Raw genomic sequence first — 19,265 nt, forward strand, 5'->3', positions numbered from 1 at the left:
TTCTAAAAAGTAAAACTGGAGGTGTTGCCCACAGCAAGCAATCAAATGCTCGCCGTCATTTATCTTGTAGATTCTACTTTTCCTTTTTAGAAGGTTTAGTAAATCTACCCCTGATTGATGATGTGAAGGAGTTGCTATATCGCCGCTGATGACGCAGTCGCGGTAGGCGGAGCCTGAGCCACGCATAATGGCCACTAGCATTCCACTGCTGTTTACATGCGCCAAACTTATGCGTAGATAAAGATATGAACTGGCTGAAAACCAGAGCATTTCAAACAAAGAAATTGTCTCTCACATGTGGCTCCACAGGAAGTTCGGTTCAAACAAAGGATAAACATGTGCTCACTGGACAAGAAGGACAGCTTAGCACAAAATAATGACTCATCATTCAGTGCCCACTTGTGGAGGTCACCACCCCCTGCCTCAGTGATAGCTAACCTGTGACACTCCAGGTGTTGCAAAACTACAAGTCCCAGCATGCTCTGACAGCTATCAGCTAGTTATCTACTGGCAAAGCATGCTGGGGCTTGTAGTTTCGCAACACCTGGAGTGTCACAGGTTAGTCATCACTGCCCTACCTGAAGCAATGCATACTGGGTAAAGGTTTATAAGCCACTGAAGCAGGCAATACAGTCTCTTTTGACCACCCCACATACACACCTAGAAGAGGGGACATATTTTCCACCAGTAGCCTATAGTACACACACTGCACTGTTAACGTATACCTTATCTGCTGCCTGCATCTTATATATACTCTATTAACTTTTATCTTCTTATATCTGTCTGTATCTGCCTGCATTTTATACATCTTTTATGGTAACTTTTATCTTCTTATTATACTCTTTCTATTTCTATGAACTTTCTGAATCTTTTTACACATGCTTTACAAAGGCTAGCTGCTTCCCCCATCTCAAGAATGATTGCTATCTAAACTACAATGGACTTCCCTCCCCCCATCTCTCTCTCTCTATGCTTGGCCTGTATTATTCCTAGGCCTGAACACGTTTCTTTCTTACACGCGCTTGCAAACAGACATTTATCTTTATCCCCACTTAAACACATCCTCTTTGTACAAATAAACATGTGCTTGCTTAAACACATTTCTCTTTACACATTTAAACACACACAAACGTGTGCTTGCAATCTTTCTTTCTATCTCTTGCTCATTTAAAACACATACTCTTCCTATTTAAACACACACAAACATGAGCTTGCTTAAAACACATTCTTTCTCTTGTTACATCTAAACACACACCACACAAAATAGCAATACTGACCATACACTCATATACATTTCTTAAACTAGTTTTCATTTGACAGATATGTAATTTTCTCTTCTTTGTAGAAAAACTGATAATAAGCTGGTATGGTCAGCCTCCCCTAACTCCTCAGATAAAGGCAGTAAATGAATTAATGGTGGATTAAAGATCAAGCCTCCCATCGATCCCGATATAATGCCGTCTTAGCAAAAGTACTAGCAATAGGAGCTACTCTCCATTAGCTCGCTCACTAGCTGTCCTTACATCCAGCAATCTCCAAGTGCAGGTGTCGTCACAGTCTGGTGTTAGCCACACCATTCAAAAGATTAAATCAAATGAGGTGCTAAGAAGGTGACAATTAACCTAACGCGTTTCGTTGCATAAAACCACATCTTATTCTGAGGTATATATCTTATCCATCTTTGTTTCCCCAGGCGCTTCTCATTTGTAGTGCTTGGGGAAACAAAGATCAATAAGAAAAATATAACTCTGTTGCTCAATCACTGGCCAAAGGGCAGAACACGGTTTAAATAGAAGGCCAGACGAAATTACAGGTGACCTCACGTGCTCCTGCACGAGGATGGGGATGAGTCAATGCTGGGGAAGTGTAAGTGGAGCATTGCAGGCACATGGGCAGGTGACAGCTAGAATTGAGAATGATTGAGATTTGGGACTTGGCTCCATACTAAGGCTACAAAATGTTTAGGATTAAGACTAATGTGTGAAGGATGAAGAGAGGATAGAAGCATATTTTAAAGCTATCACTAGTAAGCTCCATCAATAGAAAGATTAACGCTTGCTTCCCAGGGCATACACCCTATTTGCCTCTCTACTAAATGGCCATTTTGTAAGACATACTATCACCACACTTTATAACATGTTGCAACTGTTTTAAATCTTTTATAAATCTCTCTATACTGTACTGGCCAAAGGTGAATAAAGAACATATACACATGGGGCTTTTACAGAGAAGACATGCTTCCCCACCCAAAGGCTGTGGGACCCTAGGCAGCTGCACCCTTTGCTACTATGGTAGTTACGGCTTTGGCTGAACCCGTTCTTAAAAAACATATGTGAGATGTTAATGTAAATAGAGAAAATGTTTGATACAAAAAGTACAATATTAATAAAACAAGATAATACTTCCAGCTGATACAGTATATCAAAGCAGAACAAAGCTTCTGAAAATCTGACCTATTTTTCAAATTTGTGCTGATGGATACAGCCGAGAATGTTAAATAAAGTTAGTTTCGGAATGATTGTACCATCTGTGACCTTGTTTTTGTAACCTTAGGGCTTCTGCAATTACTGTAGCATTCAAAGAAAATAAGCCAATCATTTGCAATTGATGAGTTAATGAAAAGTTCCAGAACATTCAGTGGTTGAAAACTAAACCAGTAATAGATAACCATGCAAGGCAACAATGATGCACAAGCTGCCTAGCAACTGAGCCATGACCAAGACTTCTAACAAATCTCATCAATCACACAATTTAGAGATCAAAATAGCAGGACCTTAAATTCTAGTTAGCTACCCAGATATGTAGTTTTGTTTTAACAATACCTACTATTCTGTGCTGCAGTACAGCATGTGAATGGTTAACAGTGATAGTAATGGTCGAAAGCCAGTAATTCAGTACAGAGGAACAAGAGGTGATAACCGATAGAGCAGGGGTTAACAACCAGGACTCAGTACACAGCAAGGATCTAGGTCAGGGACTAGCCAGAGGTTCGGTATACAATAGGACATCAGGGCAGATATACAGTAACCTGGCAATTTGGTAAATGTGTTGTTGAAATAATACAGCGACTCAAACAACAATTAAGAAGCAATAGCTGAGTGAATAAAAAGTTCATTTTCTGTGCTCCACTGGCTGTTTATTATGCAAATCAGATGAACACACGCAAACCCTACATCTTAGCCTGGACACTAACACGTGATTAAACGTATGTCTAATGGCTAGCTGTTTGTAGAAGCTGGCCCTGATGACGTAGCTTAGTACTGTAATAAGGAGTTAGGCACTACCAAGGCTGCAGTTTGTGACAAGATTAAAAAGTTAAATATTGCAGACTAATAACTTTAATGAGTAATAAAATAGAGTTTGTGTTTTGAGATATAAAAGGAGTAAAGCCCTATCTCTGGCACATATGGGTGTTTTTCCAGGAGCTTCTCCCTATCTATCAAAGCCTGTCGGCCTGCAGTACCTTGTCTGGATTTGAACAATAAAAAGCAATCCTCCTTTCTCTCTCAGGATGGCAATAGCAAAATATATTGAACGAAAAATTATTTAAATAAAGCATTTTTATCCAGTAAGAATCCCTGCAAAATATTTTTTTTAAAATGTTATTGTTATTTCATTTTATTCTTCAAGTGGAACCGGAAGCCCAAGTGAAGACTCCCAGGTCTACTGCGCAAGAACCGACAAGCTGGGGTAATGCATGCGTAGACGCACCAACCAAGACCGGCTGGTGAAGCGGTCAGACTAATCTTACCACTGCCAGCCAGTAACTCTGGCGATATTATCATGGCAAAACTAGGTTTGTAATTACAAGTGGCAATATAAAACCAACCCTATCACCACTTTTTAATAAATAGACCTAAACATTTCTGAACTTCCTTTCCTCTGCTTCTGGATTCAAAACAGAAAGGCTCCACCCCATTGCATAGCGATGGACATGTCATCTTCTATCAAAGATGTGGTTCAGATAGCATGCTGAACATATATGGTACATATATAAATACAAATGTTTATATATAAACACCTCAGTTAAGTACAGAATACTATTTAACTGGAAAATACACAAAGCATACCTTCTATTCCCAGCACATTTTGGTCCTTGTTTTCTTCTGACACTTCAAACTTCTGTATAATGTCAAGACAATATTCTGTTGTCACATTATTCATCTGTATGGAGAAATGACAGCATTGTTGTGAGAAGTTCCTTTCCATAGTACACTGAGTGTTAATACAGTGGAAAGTCTGGACCCAGGGCTATGGCAGAAATCCCTTTGACAAAGCTTGAGATGCAGTGAACCATAAATAAACTGTCAGCAAAACAGTTATAAATATTGAATTTTAGTAGTGCTCCAAAAGATCATACTTTTCATCTACAGAGGACAGAGAATATAGGGCAAAAAAGCCAAAAAACAGATGCCATGAAAGTATAATGATAATTTCAATAATATTGCTGGGTAAATCTATAAATCAAAGCTTACAAATAAAAACAACATACAAGACTGAAAATGAACAATAAGCAGACAAATATTTTATTAATAAACTACTGTAGGCACATGTGTATGTATTGGCATAAAGAGATAAACAGTTCTTCCCATACTCCATCCTATGAGTTACCAGTACCCAGCCTTAGATTATCCTTTACTAGGCTGGGTTGGGTTGTACGACTTTCACTGGGAGCAGACAATAGTATAATCAGTTACTTTCAAGGGCAAACTATTATGTGGTAACACAAGGTGCAATTTTAGTTGGCCAATTTTGCAATTTTAACATAAATAGCTAAGCACTGAAGCAGAATTATTTGGGAATAAACGAAAAAACCAGGCTGAATTAATGACCACAATTGCAGCATATGTGATTTCATCATTTGACAAAGAAGATTAAGGGGCATATGATAAGTTGGCATATGATAAGTTGGCACATTGCCCACATATTTACCACAAAATACACAGATTTATTTTGTGTATGCCCACCCAAAAAAAAACACCATACATCTACATCTGTATGACACTTCATCATCATCTATTTATATAGCGCCACTAATTCTGCAGCGTTGTACAGAGAACTCACTCACATCAGTCCCTGCCACATTAGAGCTCACAGTCTTAATTCCCACATACTCACACAGAGACTAGGGTCAATTTAATCGCATGGCCAATTAACTACTAGTATGTTTTTGGAGTGTGGGAGGAAACCGGAGCACCCGGAGGAAACCCACACAAACACGGGGAGAACATCATCATCATCATCATCATCATTTATTTATATAGCGCCAACATATTCCGTAGCGCTTTACAATTGGGGACAAACGAAATAAACTAATAAACAAACTGGGTAAAACAGACAAAGAGGTGAGAAGGCCCTGCTCGCAAGCTTACAATCTATGGGACAATGGGAGATTGACACATGAGGTTAAGTATACATTTTGCATCTTGGCCCAGCCAGACTGCAAAGGTAAGGTGACTCATAAGCTAAATGATCCTGTCACACAACAATGTTGGTGAGGGGGTAGTTGTCTTCTGTGAAATTGTGTAACAGGCTAAAGGTAGTGAGGTTAAGAGGGTGGTTGAGGAATATTATAAACTTGTCTGAATAGGTAGGTTTTCAGAGAACATACAAAGTTCACACAGATAAGGCCACACTTGGACCTTCTTACATTTACAGAGGTGGAACGGGAGTGGGAAGTGGCTATCAAGCGCCGTCCAGTATAGTAAAGACATATTCACATAATTGCAACAGAAGCAGACCCACATGGAGACACTGGTTCGCTGTGCATAGTAATTAACAGAAAAACTATCCTCATCACTGCAAATTAATAAATAGACCCTTTAGGGTGCTCTTGTTAAATAAAAATTATAGTTCCATGGTTGCTGTATATAAAAAAAAAACATAGGTCATATGACATTAGTTTGAGGCTGTGGTTTATTAATACATTGCACAGCTGCTTATTCATAGCTACATACAAAGAGATGTATGATCGTTCCAGTTCATCAGCTTTGATAATAACAAACCAACATATTGTAGTCGAGTATCTCTGAAAAATCTCCCTTATGACCTGATTTGTTTTTCCAGGACATTGCTGGATGACAGTTCATAGACAGATGGCATATTGACCGAAACATACATATGAACTGAGGGAGATGTCTGGAATCTTATTATTAGAAAAACATATTTCAGGCTAAAAGCAGAAATGCTCAATCTCTCAGACCTTAAGGAATTGGGAAGACCGTTTTCAAATAAATGGCTTCCATTAAATGGCCACTAAAATATGATGGTACAAAAAGGCATCGCATTACATTCACAAACAATTGTGTAAAAGTTCTATGAAAGAAAATAGCTAAAATTAGGTTTGCTTAGAAAAATGACCTAATCTAGGTAAAAACAAACTAAATAGATCTATAAACATGTGTATTAGAATAGCTGTTAATCTGTCACAATGCTCAGCAGTCATATCCTCCGTGAGCGCCCTTCTAAGTTAGTACATAACCTCTGTATGTCACAACTTTAGCAGATAATAATATTTTACCTTTTCATGAGACTCCGTCATTCTGTAGTCATTATTGATTCAAAGTCACCCACACAGTTACTACTGCCATCTTATTGACAATACTTAGACAACCAGCTACCCCAAAATATCAATTTCTTTATATAAAATAACAACAAGCAACATAATATGAACTAAAATACGTGAGCTACGGATGTGATCAAAGTGAAGCTTCTATTTAAGAACCCCATTGTAGTCATCAAAAGCCTAAAATGCCTATTTATAGAGCATTATAGTTTTCATTCGGTTAGATAACATGTCGTCATATAGGAAGTTGTACATGTTAAATATCAGATCAATACATACTTTAGGTTTAGCGGCTCTTTAAATCACAACTTAGTCCCAAAGAGAGTCAAAATATACAGCACTATAAAGATACATCACAAATACATCTTTATGTATGTAATATATAAGGGTGTTAGAAATGACTGAAGAGTGTGATGATCATATGGCTTGGAATTCCCCAGTAAGATCAAAATCATATACAAATGCAAAAAGGAATACTTGTTGGTGAATACAGGCCTACCCTCCATTACAACACAAACTCCACCTTTACACATGCCTCCTCTGATCCCACACACACTGCACCTTAGTCTGTGTACCCTGTGCTTAGCTGCTCTCCACTCTACCTCACTCTCTTGTTCCTAGTCTGCTATGACCTCCCCGGCTCAGATTCCCTCTATTATTTCCCTTCCAATATTACCCTCACCTAGGCAAAATGTTGATCGCTGACTCAGTCTCATCGCTCAGTGCTCTCTCTCCCTTGCTCTGACTGATCCGTCTGCTTCTTCTCTGGTAAACTCTCTTGTCGATTCCAATGTTCTGCAACCCAAACCCAATTTTACCATGCTCTGTTACCCTGCTTGTCGTGACCAGAGAGAACTTAGTTATTTATAAGGGTTAACCCATCACATAATTGTGGGGATTAAGGCCTAAATCATAACTGCAGTGTAAATATGGTATATCAAATGAATCCACTGATCAGTTGAGCTACTAAAGTGTAAAATGTGAAGTCATAAAGTCTGTTGTGTGTGTATTCGGTGACTCCGGCTTTAGAAGATAGCAGTGTCACCTGTAGCAGTTTCAAAGGGGCCCTGCTGTGAGCTATATCCTGACATAAGTTAGTTTTGGACACCTGAATAGACTTTGTGGGGCCGGTCACAGCTAGACATCCCTGCTGCCAAAGACAGCATTTGAAATCCCATACAGGTATATAGAAATAGGAGCTTCAAAAGAAAATGTCTTCATAGTTCATATTTTGGAAAATCTGGGTGCCACTCCATACTGAGGGGCAAAAATCACACCAGGGCTGTGAATGACAGGTACTGGCAGTATACGGGAACAGCTATAATCACATGTCTGTAGGAAAGGTTTGACACATTGTCATAATTCCATCATGTTTGGTATTTAAATGTGCAGGATATTATGACCGTTTTTTATTGAAGGGGAAGTTATGCCTCTGGGATATATCTGTGAAGAATTACCCAAAGGTGACACCCAGGGGACATCCCTGTCCCACTATTAACATTAACACTGCCTCTGTGAAGACCATCCAATTTCATTTTGCTTTTGGGAAAATCAATCCACATTGATAAGCGGTCCATCTTCCTAGCCAATTTTCCATGGCACAGATTATACAACTCATGTAATTTATACTCTGAATATAACCCCTTTTATTTTATACTGCTTTGCTTGTGTATGTTATGTCAATTGTTTATTGTTTTTTTTTTATATCTGGATGCCCTGTACCTTTGTATATTAAATCTATAAATTTAGTAATTTGCGTCCTTGATACTCTAACGAATCCATTAGCCTATTAAGAAGAATATAGCTCGACCAAGTTAACCCTTTGAATGCCGGTGTGTGATTTGTTGATAAATTTGACCAATAAGCCTATTGTGTGATTGCATTTACATCTGTGTAACAGTCTGGAGGTGTGAAGAGTTAACCCTTTGTTTGCTTGTGTGGGCCTTGCTAGCATGTGGGTAGCCAGCAGCCATGTGTGCCAGTGTGGCACAGTATATTGTGGTCCTATTACCCGCATTCAATAGGTGGTGGCAAACCTGAAGTGTGTGGGGGCGATTCAGTAGGTCTATAACCTGTGTGCTTGGTAGAGAGAGACTGTGGGCTGAAATCATGTGTAACCTCATACAGCAAACACCCCAAAGTCACGAAAGCTGGGAGCGTGTTTGTGACACTGCTGTTTACTCAGTCCCCCACTTTCCTCATGAGCTCCGGCTACTGTATATCATTGCATGGATCACTCTGCTCTAACCCCCTCTGATAACACACACTTACCTGTGCTCTAATGCTTTTTGCCCTAATCTAATTTGTGGGCTCTCTACCTGCCCATCTTGATGACCACCTCCCTCCACTGTTTCTCCATAGTTGGATAATTCTGCTTTCTCCACCCCTCTTTCTGCTTAGGAACTCTGAAAATGTTACTCCTAATGACCTGGGCAGATATTCCGTACCCATTGTAGACCATGCATACGTCTGCCCCATGTTCTGTCCACATCCACAGGGCTGTCCGTGTGTGTGTGGGGAGTATTTTTGGCTGAATTTGTGCACTGTGACAGGGTCTGTACAATGTTAGTATCAGTGTAATGAGGACTGTGCTATGTACCTGGCAAACAGATTATGTTGTATTGTAGGCCACCCTTTCACACGCTCAACAAATGTACTAGTATTCCTATAACGTTCCTAATGAATTACAAAATTGAACAAGTATTATAATGTTAAAAACACTAAGCACCACTTATATAAATGTTATTTAGAAGATATGGTACATGTATTACAAAACAAATTCAGCTTCAAACCTTTTGTTCCACTTTCAGAAACTGAGCAAGTTCATCCACCGTCACGTGATCTTTCTTATCACTGTAACTTAGAAGCAGAAGGTATAGATCTCTCCGTAATGACATCATCTTGTAAAACACAGAGAACTCCTCAAAGGTTAATGTGCCCTGATTTTCATCAGTGTCTGCTTCCTGCAAAACAAAGGTTTCATATCATCATGCACAGGAACACACTCAGATCAGTGCTCAATATTATAACAGTAAAAGTGGAAAAGTAATACGCTCATAAATGAATCAACATCATTATTTACTGGATTTGTCCATCATTTAGAACAGGCTGCTATAAGCACTTTCTATTGGACTGTGAACATATCATAAAAAGTAAAAGTATAGTGTGATATATAACCTAGTAACCAACTCCAACATGCATTATTTTTTATTCTGCAGCCTTGGGACTGTCGGTGTAAGTAACAATATGCTATTGACTGAGGAAAACTCAGATAGAGCTGAAATAACATGTGTACTGTACTCAAATTTAAATGTGCTCATTGTTTTATATAGCCCATTTCACCATCCAATACCTTCCAACTTTAAATTATGTTCCTCTAAACACATAACTTAGTCTGTTAAAGGTATTGCAGATTCTTCATTTACTTGGTATAAATGTGTTTAGCACGGAGGAATGTATATGATAGACATAGTTATCCCTATGTCCAAGCAATGAGTAAACCACATTGCCTCTTCTCTGTAATATTTTCTGGATCTGCGTACACATTCAATTATGCAAAGTCTTGCCCCAATTATGTCACACATACTTCCTGCTAGCAAAACATACCCCTAAACTATTCTACTGTAAGACGATCATCACACTTCAGAAAGATTGACAGGAAAATTTATCACTTTGACTTTATTTAATATCAATACCGAGGTAATAAAAACGATAGGGTTACATAGGGTTAGGCTGGGTACACATTACAGGTACTTCAGTCGATTATCGGGCCAATCACACGATAAACGTCCATTCGGCCTGATATTACATTAGTGTGTCCACTCCAACGATGATCGATTATCGTTACAAAGCACATCGTATAGTTTGATCTGGTTTTTAAACCGGACTAAAAATCTAGTTCAATAATGAAACGATGTGGCTCCAATTCTGCAGTGTGTATGCACTCCCGACGAGCAGTGTCCATAGATCTCTAAGGAGTGTGCAGAGTCACGATCCTTTAAGCCAACAGTATAATAACAGATGAAGGGTGCAGACTTGAAGGTAAATGGTGTAAAACTTATTTCGTGTGTACACATGAATCGGCATTTGATCGAGACCTTTTTATTTATTTTTTTTAGTCGTAAAATCGTTAACTATATCGCATCAGGAGAAATGTTCTGTAGTGTGTACCCTGTCTTTACCTCTAATATAACTTCCAGAAAGCTCACTCCTTTAAAAGGACATGGATATGTTGCTGTGATATGTATGTTGCATGGAAGATAGCAACAGATAACAGTGCCTTCAACTGTACTATGATCTTCTCTAGAAAAGCCAAGCTTATGTGTGACTTATGATGTGGTAGAGTTGTGTATCTTTTATCACCCATCCTATTGCCTTAGGAGTGTGGGAGGCAAAAGTGATTGTTGAACAATTGGCTGGAAATAAAACTAATGGAAATAGATAATACTGGGATAAAGCCGTTCATAAAACACCTATCTGTACAGTGAATCATCCTTAAAAATATAGAGGTAGGTGATAATTATGTTAGGATGAGGAGAATCAAGGTTAGGTGACAAAATAAATAGCTGATAAGTAGGATGTCTTAGTAACTCTTAGGGGACATATTATGGAAAATACAGAAGAAGCTCAAGAGGCCAATGTACTGTACTCCAGATTAGGAGATGTCCTTGTTACATATATCATCATCACCATTTATTTATATAGCGCCACTAATTCCGAAGCGCTGTACAGAGAACTCACATCAGTCCCCTGCCCCATTGGGACTTACAGTCTATATTCCCTAATACACACACACAGACAGACAGATGGAGAGAGACAGACTAAGGTCAATTTGTTAGCAACCAATTAACCTACCAGTATGTTTTTGGAGTGTGGGAGGAAACCGGAGCACCCGGAGGAAACCCACGCAAACACGGGGAGAACATACAAACTCCACACAGATAAGGCCATGGTCAGGAATTGAACTCATGACCCCAGCGCCGTGAGGCAAAAGTGCTAACCACTTAGCCACCGTGCTGCCCATTCTACATTCTCTTTAATTTATCTGGTGATCCTACAACAAACATTATTATATCTGTTATGCAATCATGCCTTGCAGAAAGATTTTTTTCCATGCAATCAAATTAAAAATGAAACATAAGCTATTTGGCTGATATTACATGCTGGAAACACTAAAAAAAAGCAACTCGGCCATTAAAAAAAAATATGAAGTATTATCACTTTCATTCTCCCATATCCTCACTCATTGCTTCTCACTTCCCATGCTCATACTCACTCATCAATCAACACACTTGTCGACAGATAATGAATGTTAACTCTGACAAATAATGATGTCCAGTCTGATTATGTTTGGCTCTAATAAATGATGTCTGGAAATTGTACCTGCAATAAATTGTCAGAATTATGGACAATCATGTCTATAAATTTGTGTATGTGAGTAATAATTTCTCTTATGCTTGTCACGTAATACATTCATAATAGTTCACCATCCTCTATTTTTTCTAAGAGAAAATTCTATACAGGATTCCTATTTTGTGGTATTAAAATATTTTCTTTGTTCCAACGCTGTGAACATCCAAATATCAGTTTGATAGCTCCGCTCTAACTGCTGCAAATTAGGTTGTATTTAATAATGTTTTATTAAAAATGTGAGGCTCTTTGAAATCAATATTTAATGTTATAAAGCATTAATCATTTTGTTGCAAGCTCCTATCGAGCAACCAATGCCAGTATGATATCTGATGTCCTTTGCTGTAAGGTATATGGGCATACAAACTGAAAATGGAATAGGGGACATTTATGTAAAATTGATGCACAGGTAACTGTGTAACAGAAGCAACCAAAAAAACAAACAAAATCAAACTAAATGTATTTTACTAGTAATATATGCACTAGTATAAATGTTACATTTATTTCTATAAATATCTCATGTGCAAACAAAATATAGAAATGACTCCCATTATATCAAATATATTTAAATATTTAATGACATACTGGGGCTGTATTCAGATAGGCAAACTATATGGTTAATTGGGATAAATCTGCGCTCAGGTCAAAGAGACCAATGTATTACACTACAGTAAGCAGCTAGGATTACAAGACGATGATCCTGTGTCTTGTTACAATGCAAACAGAACAGGATAATCAATCCAGTGCTATATGTAGTGATATAGACGTCTGTATGTGATGCTAGTATGACATATGGAAATGAAAATTACACATTATTAGAAATGATCATCATCATCATTTATTTATATAGCACCAACATATTCCGTAGCGCTTTACAATTGGGGACAAACAGTAAACTAATAAACAAACTGGGTAGAACAGACAAAGAGGTGAGAAGGCCCTGCTTGCAAGCTTACAATCTATGAGACAATGGGAGTTTGATACATGAGGCTAAGTCTACATTTTGCATTTCGGACCAGCCAGGCTGCAAAGGTAAAAACGACTCATAGGCTAAATGATCCTGTCACACAACAATGTTGGTGAGGGGGTATTTGTCTTGTGTGAAATTGTGTAACGGATGGTAATAGGGTAAGGTCGTGAGGTTAAGAGGGTGGTTGAGGAATATTATCAGCTTGTCTGAAGAGGTAGGTTACATTAATTTCCATATGTCATACTAACATCACATACAGACAGATTTATATCACTACATATAGCGCTGGATTGATCAACCTGTTCTATTTAGATAGGCAAACTAGGCAACATAGGTTCTGGAGGAGCGGCATATGCATTTCCAGACCTGTTGTTGGAGTGTGATATTGTGCCAGTTGCAGTTAGCCGACTAGTGAGGAGGCTAAAGTGGAACACCTATCAGTTACAGGCCTCAGAGCAGGTGAGAAGCTAGAGGGTCATCAGATAGTGTACTGTACATAGATCCCAGCATGTTTGGGGAATGATTCTGCCTCTGAATTAAGTGACCTGGAAGATAACAGCCCTGAAAGTGCTCAAATAAAGTTATGTAATATAGGGAGTACTTGTGTGATATTATCAGACAAATTACTGCTGAAGAAAATAATTATATAAAATTACAAAATCAATTACTAAAAAAGAAACGTTGAATGCAATAAGGTATCTACACATAGTGAACTGAAAACTGGAAACACCGGGCTAAATGAAGGACATCAAGCATACTGAATGCAATGGCTATCACATAGATGTGGCTCATCTGTTAATTAAGCAGATAACATCCCAGCATAATCAGGGTCATACACAAAAGTGCCAGACTGCCCTTGTTCCCCATAACTGCAAAACTGCACGGGGGAGACTGCAGTGATTTTGAAAGAGGGGTGACTGTAGGGGAGTGTTTGGCAGGAACATTAATTATCAATTCAAGACCAAGTTGCTAATGTTTCAGGAGCAATGGTGTCTAGGTATCAGCATGGTACAAGGGAAAAACCCATTAGCAAAGACAGTGGATGGATCACATACTCCGTGATTGAAATATCTATGCATTAATTTAAACTGCAGATCAATTAGCAGCAAATTCACCCTGTAGTGCGAGCAGCCAGTCGCATCAACAACAGTGTCATGGGATCTTCACAGAGAAGTATATCATACTCTGGCTGCAGGGTAAAAACCACTGATCACACCTGGCAATGGACATGTTTGTGTTCAGTGGTGCAGAGAGCACAGTACACTACCAACCACATTCATCATGTTCTCAACAAACAGAAAAGTGCACATGGGGCCAACCTAAAGAAGTCTGAGTGCTTGTTTTCAACACTAACAGTTTATGGAGTCTCCGTAATGTAGTGGTGTGCATTATCCTGGTATGATGTGGGTGCAATCATTCCTGTAGAAGGCAAGGTCAGTGCTAATAGCTACTTACTGGTACAGAGTCATAATTTTTGCCAGTGTTGTAGAATTTCTGACAAGATGGGGGATTGCACTGTCCCATCTACAAAGCATGTGTGAATTCCCAATTGTTTGATTGGCACTGATGTTATCCATATGTCATGGTCTTCCTAGTCACTAGATCTGAACCTAACCGAGCATCTATGGGATATTGTGGAACAAAGGAGAAGTTCTATTTTGGACTGTCCGCTCTTTACACTAACACGCCACACGCAACAGGCCCCCTCACCTCTGTTACCTGAAGCTGGGAGCCGTATTGTACGGATGAGGGAGTATGTGCTGAGCTCTCCCACAGAGCTGAAGGGGAGGATGCCAGAAAAGAAATGGAGGGGATTCTCCAAAGGTGAACACCACATTTAAGTTAAATAACAATATATTTTGTTTCCTTGTGCTACAAGTCAGCTTATATAAAAGATCTACCAAATACATTCAGAAACATGTATATAAAAAAGTCTCAGAAGCTTATAGGATTAAAGATATGTGTGATACATTTGTAGCAGGGAAAATTTCTCCTACACTCAACAGACTTCTGACTGCTGCCCTTACTGAAGGACACTGCAGGCAACTGATAAAACAGAACAGCTTATATTCGGCTCCAAGACAAATATATATGTACAAGTTAACCCGTGCATGATACTCATGCATTCTAGTCAAATCAAGCTACTTAAGGTGTTAAAAAGGTTCTTGTCATGCATTTGGGCCATAGCCCAGACCTCCTCAGGGGAAGAGCGTTACTTCCCGACGTAAGCGCCCTTTTTTAACGTGGTTTTCTCCACATGTCACCACCTCATCATTCTTCTTCATCACCTCATCCTTCATTTTCATCGCCACATCTATCCAGATGTCTATCCAGACACAGGGATCTCTCTCAGCGGTCCTGAGTATCACACTCCTCTCACTCTGTCACCCCCGGCAACCACCAACCACTCCCCACTGTCACCCCCGGCAACCACCAACCACTCCCAACTGTCACTTCTCCTTCGAGAGATATATATATATTCTTTTTAAATCTTTATAAACACTTTTAACAATTAACAAATTAAATTAACAAATTAAAAACATCTTAGTATACCAAATTTCAGCCCTTTCTGAATTTTTTTTTCCACACACTAAGAATTTAGTAGGTCAGTGTATAACTCCGCCCAGCAGGTGGCGCTGCAGCTTGGTTTTATTTTTTTCACACACACAGACAGACTAACACACGCCACTAGGCATTTATATTATAGACAAATTAACCCGTGCATGATACTCATGCATTCTAGTCAAATCAAGCTACTTAAGGTGTTAAAAAGGTTCTTGTCATGCATTTGGGCCATAGCCCAGGCCTCAACCACCAAACACTCCTCACTGTCACCCCCGGCAACCACCAACCACTCCCAACTGTCACTTCTCCTTCAAGAAATATATATATATTTTTTTTAAATCTTTTTAGATACTTTTAACAATTAACAAATTAAATTAACAAATTAAAAACATCAAAGTATACCAAATTTCAGCCCTTTCTGAATTTTTTTTTACACGCACACTAAGAATTTAGTAGGTCAGTGTATAACTCCGCCCAGCAGGTGGGGCTGCAGCTTGGTTTTATTTTTTCCACACACACACACAGACAGACAGACTAACACACGCCACTAGACATTTATATATTAGATAGACCGTGTAAAAATCTGTAAAATCTTTCTTTTAACACGTGACCTTTAACAGATTTTTTTTATTACATATTTTTAATAATACAAATATTTGTTTATAAAATGCAACTAGTATTGTAGGTTTAGTGTTTTTTATTGTAAATACACCATATTTAGAACACAAGGAAACAAGAGCCACAGCAGCAGTTCTGTGGGGAAAAAAACACAATCTTGATTGCCAATAAAAATTATCTTGTGGTCTGTTTTAGATTGTCCTCAGAGACAGTCATAGTACGGATGTCATTATTATCTCTGCTTCAAGCATCTGCCTAAGAGGATTTGCTCAGGATTTACCAAACATTCGACAGAGGTTCTCTAATATAGGCTTCTTTTTATATAGGTCTTTAGGACAGGCCAATCGTCAGACACCCTTCTTGGAATTTAGTTTATCTCAAGCAAACCTTCCCTTTGTGACATTCAGGTGTGAAGCACTTGAAATATTCTGCTGCATTTAGACACTTACTTGCATTGTAAATATAGTAATGGCATTGCCTATGATTCCCATGTTCTATGCTCTTACACATGTAGTCTCCTTCTAAACAATTGCATTAGGCTGTGTGCACACTACAGTGTTTTCAGCTGATAATCGGGCCAATGAGGCGATAAAGGACCAGTTGGCCCCGATATCACATTAGTGTGTACCCTGCAACGAGGAACCATTATCGTTCCAAAGTACATCATATTGTTGAACGAGATTTTTTTAAACTGAACTAAAAATCCTGTTCAATGATGGAGCGAAGGTGTTCCAATTCTGCAGTGTGTACGCTCTCATGACTGTCTTGCATACACATTGAAGGCGGATCTGAGCTCGGAGTGGAGAAGGGCAGGGTGCTGCTGAAACTGGCAACTTGCTGTATGTTCCATATATCACCAGGTTTGTGGTATTGCCTTTGATGTTGGGATGTTTATAAACAATAGATATATAAGAAGGTGCAGTGGTGGGATTCAAATAAATTAACAACCGTTTCTCTGCCCTAATGACCATTTTTATTATAGAAAAAGATATACCAAAAGTTACTTTAATATTTCATGCAATTAATACTCAAATAAGAACAATAAAAGAGGTACACAAAACTAGATTATGTTATAAGAAAGAGTTTTTTGTCATGCTGCTTTTACCCCCCTTCACACTCTGCCATGCTGCTTTTACCCCCTTCACACTGTGCCATGCTGCTTTTACCCCACCTCACACTGTGCCATGCTGCTTTTACCCCTTCACACTGTGCCATGCTGCTTTTACCCCCTTCACACTGTGCCATGCTGCTTTTACCCCACCTCACACTGTGCCATGCTGCTTTTACCCCTTCACACTGTGCCATGCTGCTTTCACCCCACCTCACACTGTGCCATGCTGCTTTAACCCCCCTTCACACTGTGCCATGCTGCTTTTGCCCCACCTCACACTGTGTCATGGTGCATTTTTCCCCACCTCACACTGTGCCATGCTGCTTTTGCCCCACCTCACACTGTGTCATGGGGCGTTTTTCCCCACCTCACACTGTGCCATGCTGCTTTTGCTCCCCCTTCACACTCTGCCATGCTGCTTTTGCTCCCCCTTCACACTCTGATGCCGCTTTTGCTCCCCCTTGCTTCCGTTCCTTCACTTACCTTTTCTATCGGCTTGTTTCTTTTGTTTTCTGCTCTTCTTGCTTGCTGACTCCTCTCTGCGTCGCTCCTCACTGAATGTTGGGCGTGATGACGTCACGCCCGACATTCAGTGCGGACAGAACGGAGAGGAGAAGTGCAGATGCCGCCGCAAACAGGTATTTTTTTTTAAAGGACCCTGCTCATCCCACCAACGAAGAGGGTGGACTCAGTCTGGAACCACCAGTTCGCCGAACTGACCTTAAAATTAGGTATCGGTTCTGGTGAACCGGTGTGGACCCGCTGAATCCCACCACTGAGAAAGTGGCACCATGAAGCTTTGTAACCAGATGGCACATTGCTAAATGATTTGTATTGTATTTGTACCTCTCTATCTATCACATGTGGTTTTCCTATGTTCCAGGATACCTAGCCGAGTACAATATGCAACACTATAATGTGACATGGTACTGCTTGTATATGTACTGCGACCGTATACAAAATGATAATCCTCTATAGGTGTCCCATAACCGCTTACTGCTGGGACCTGGGAATGGTGTATTGTGTAATGCTAGATAGGGATTATTCTTCTTAGTAGTAAGATAGGATATTCTAAAAGGTAAAATCCAAAGTGTAGGTTGCAGCAGTATAACATATGTATGCTTTCTATATAAATATTTTTACGCTATCTTTTTCTATCCAATGTAAGATCTATATCTAATATTTAACTCATGCTTTCTGTCGGGCAGCTTAATGTAATGTACTGTTTGCTTTTCCCTGGTGTACTTTCATTTTGCTGGTATAATAGTTTGCCAAGCGAATCCCCCGGTTACCTGGGGCCTTGTAAATCAACACTATAATTAGTGAATGACACTGCTGAAATCCCCAAACGTCCTACAAACAAGTGCGCTGAAGAAACGTTATACTTTTAGTTTACAACATATTTTTCACTTGACATTTAAAATTTCAATATTTCCAGTCTCACCAAGACTTCTGTTTACTACTAAGTGAAAAACCATGGTATGCCTGGTGGAATATTAATTTTGCTGCTAATTTTGTGTTTAAGTAATGCGTTTGGGGAAGATAATGTTTCCAGTATATTTAGACCGCTGTGGCTCACAGATGTCTTGGTCTTTGTTCTTGGGGATGGCTGCCCCAGAAGGTGCACTGCTCATGAGAGATTTGCAGGGACCCAGACTTTTCGGCCAATGATTATGACAGATGAAGATGAAGGTATATTGTGTATAGTGTTATAGTGTGTACACATGAATTGGCATGCTGATAGGGCCTATTTTTTTTATAGTAAAATCGCTACAACTATTGCATCATTAGAATTTTCCTGTAGTCTGTACCTAGCCTTACTTCCAGTGTATTTATCTGCTGGTAGACAAGTGGAAGCTCAGCCACACTGAATGTCATCCTCCTAAAATCAATAAGATTCCCAGAAACATGTCTGGACCAATGATTTACACTTCCTTTTGAAAGATGCAATCTAAGCTCATTGAATTAATGTATAACAAGCCCTTCCCACTAATTTATTAATGTTCACCAGGTTAATCCAGTGAAAA

At 39.2% G+C, this 19,265-nt stretch overlaps 1 protein-coding gene across 4 annotated transcripts in view; it reads right to left on the reverse strand.

The window, feature by feature from the left end:
* The window catches only part of PLCH1 (phospholipase C eta 1), a 109,845-nt gene that overhangs the window by 59,484 nt on the left and 31,096 nt on the right, over positions 1–19,265 (reverse strand). For all 4 annotated transcript variants that reach the window (XM_075202027.1, XM_075202026.1, XM_075202025.1 and 1 more), the window contains 2 exons: positions 9,358–9,528; positions 4,071–4,164 (listed from right to left, as the gene is read on the reverse strand). In XM_075202027.1, the coding sequence (XP_075058128.1) occupies positions 4,071–4,164; positions 9,358–9,528 (265 nt within the window). The remainder of the gene's footprint in view (positions 1–4,070; positions 4,165–9,357; positions 9,529–19,265) is intronic.

This window comes from Mixophyes fleayi, chromosome 3, assembly GCF_038048845.1.
Source record: "Mixophyes fleayi isolate aMixFle1 chromosome 3, aMixFle1.hap1, whole genome shotgun sequence".
NCBI classification, from domain to species: domain Eukaryota; kingdom Metazoa; phylum Chordata; class Amphibia; order Anura; family Limnodynastidae; genus Mixophyes; species Mixophyes fleayi.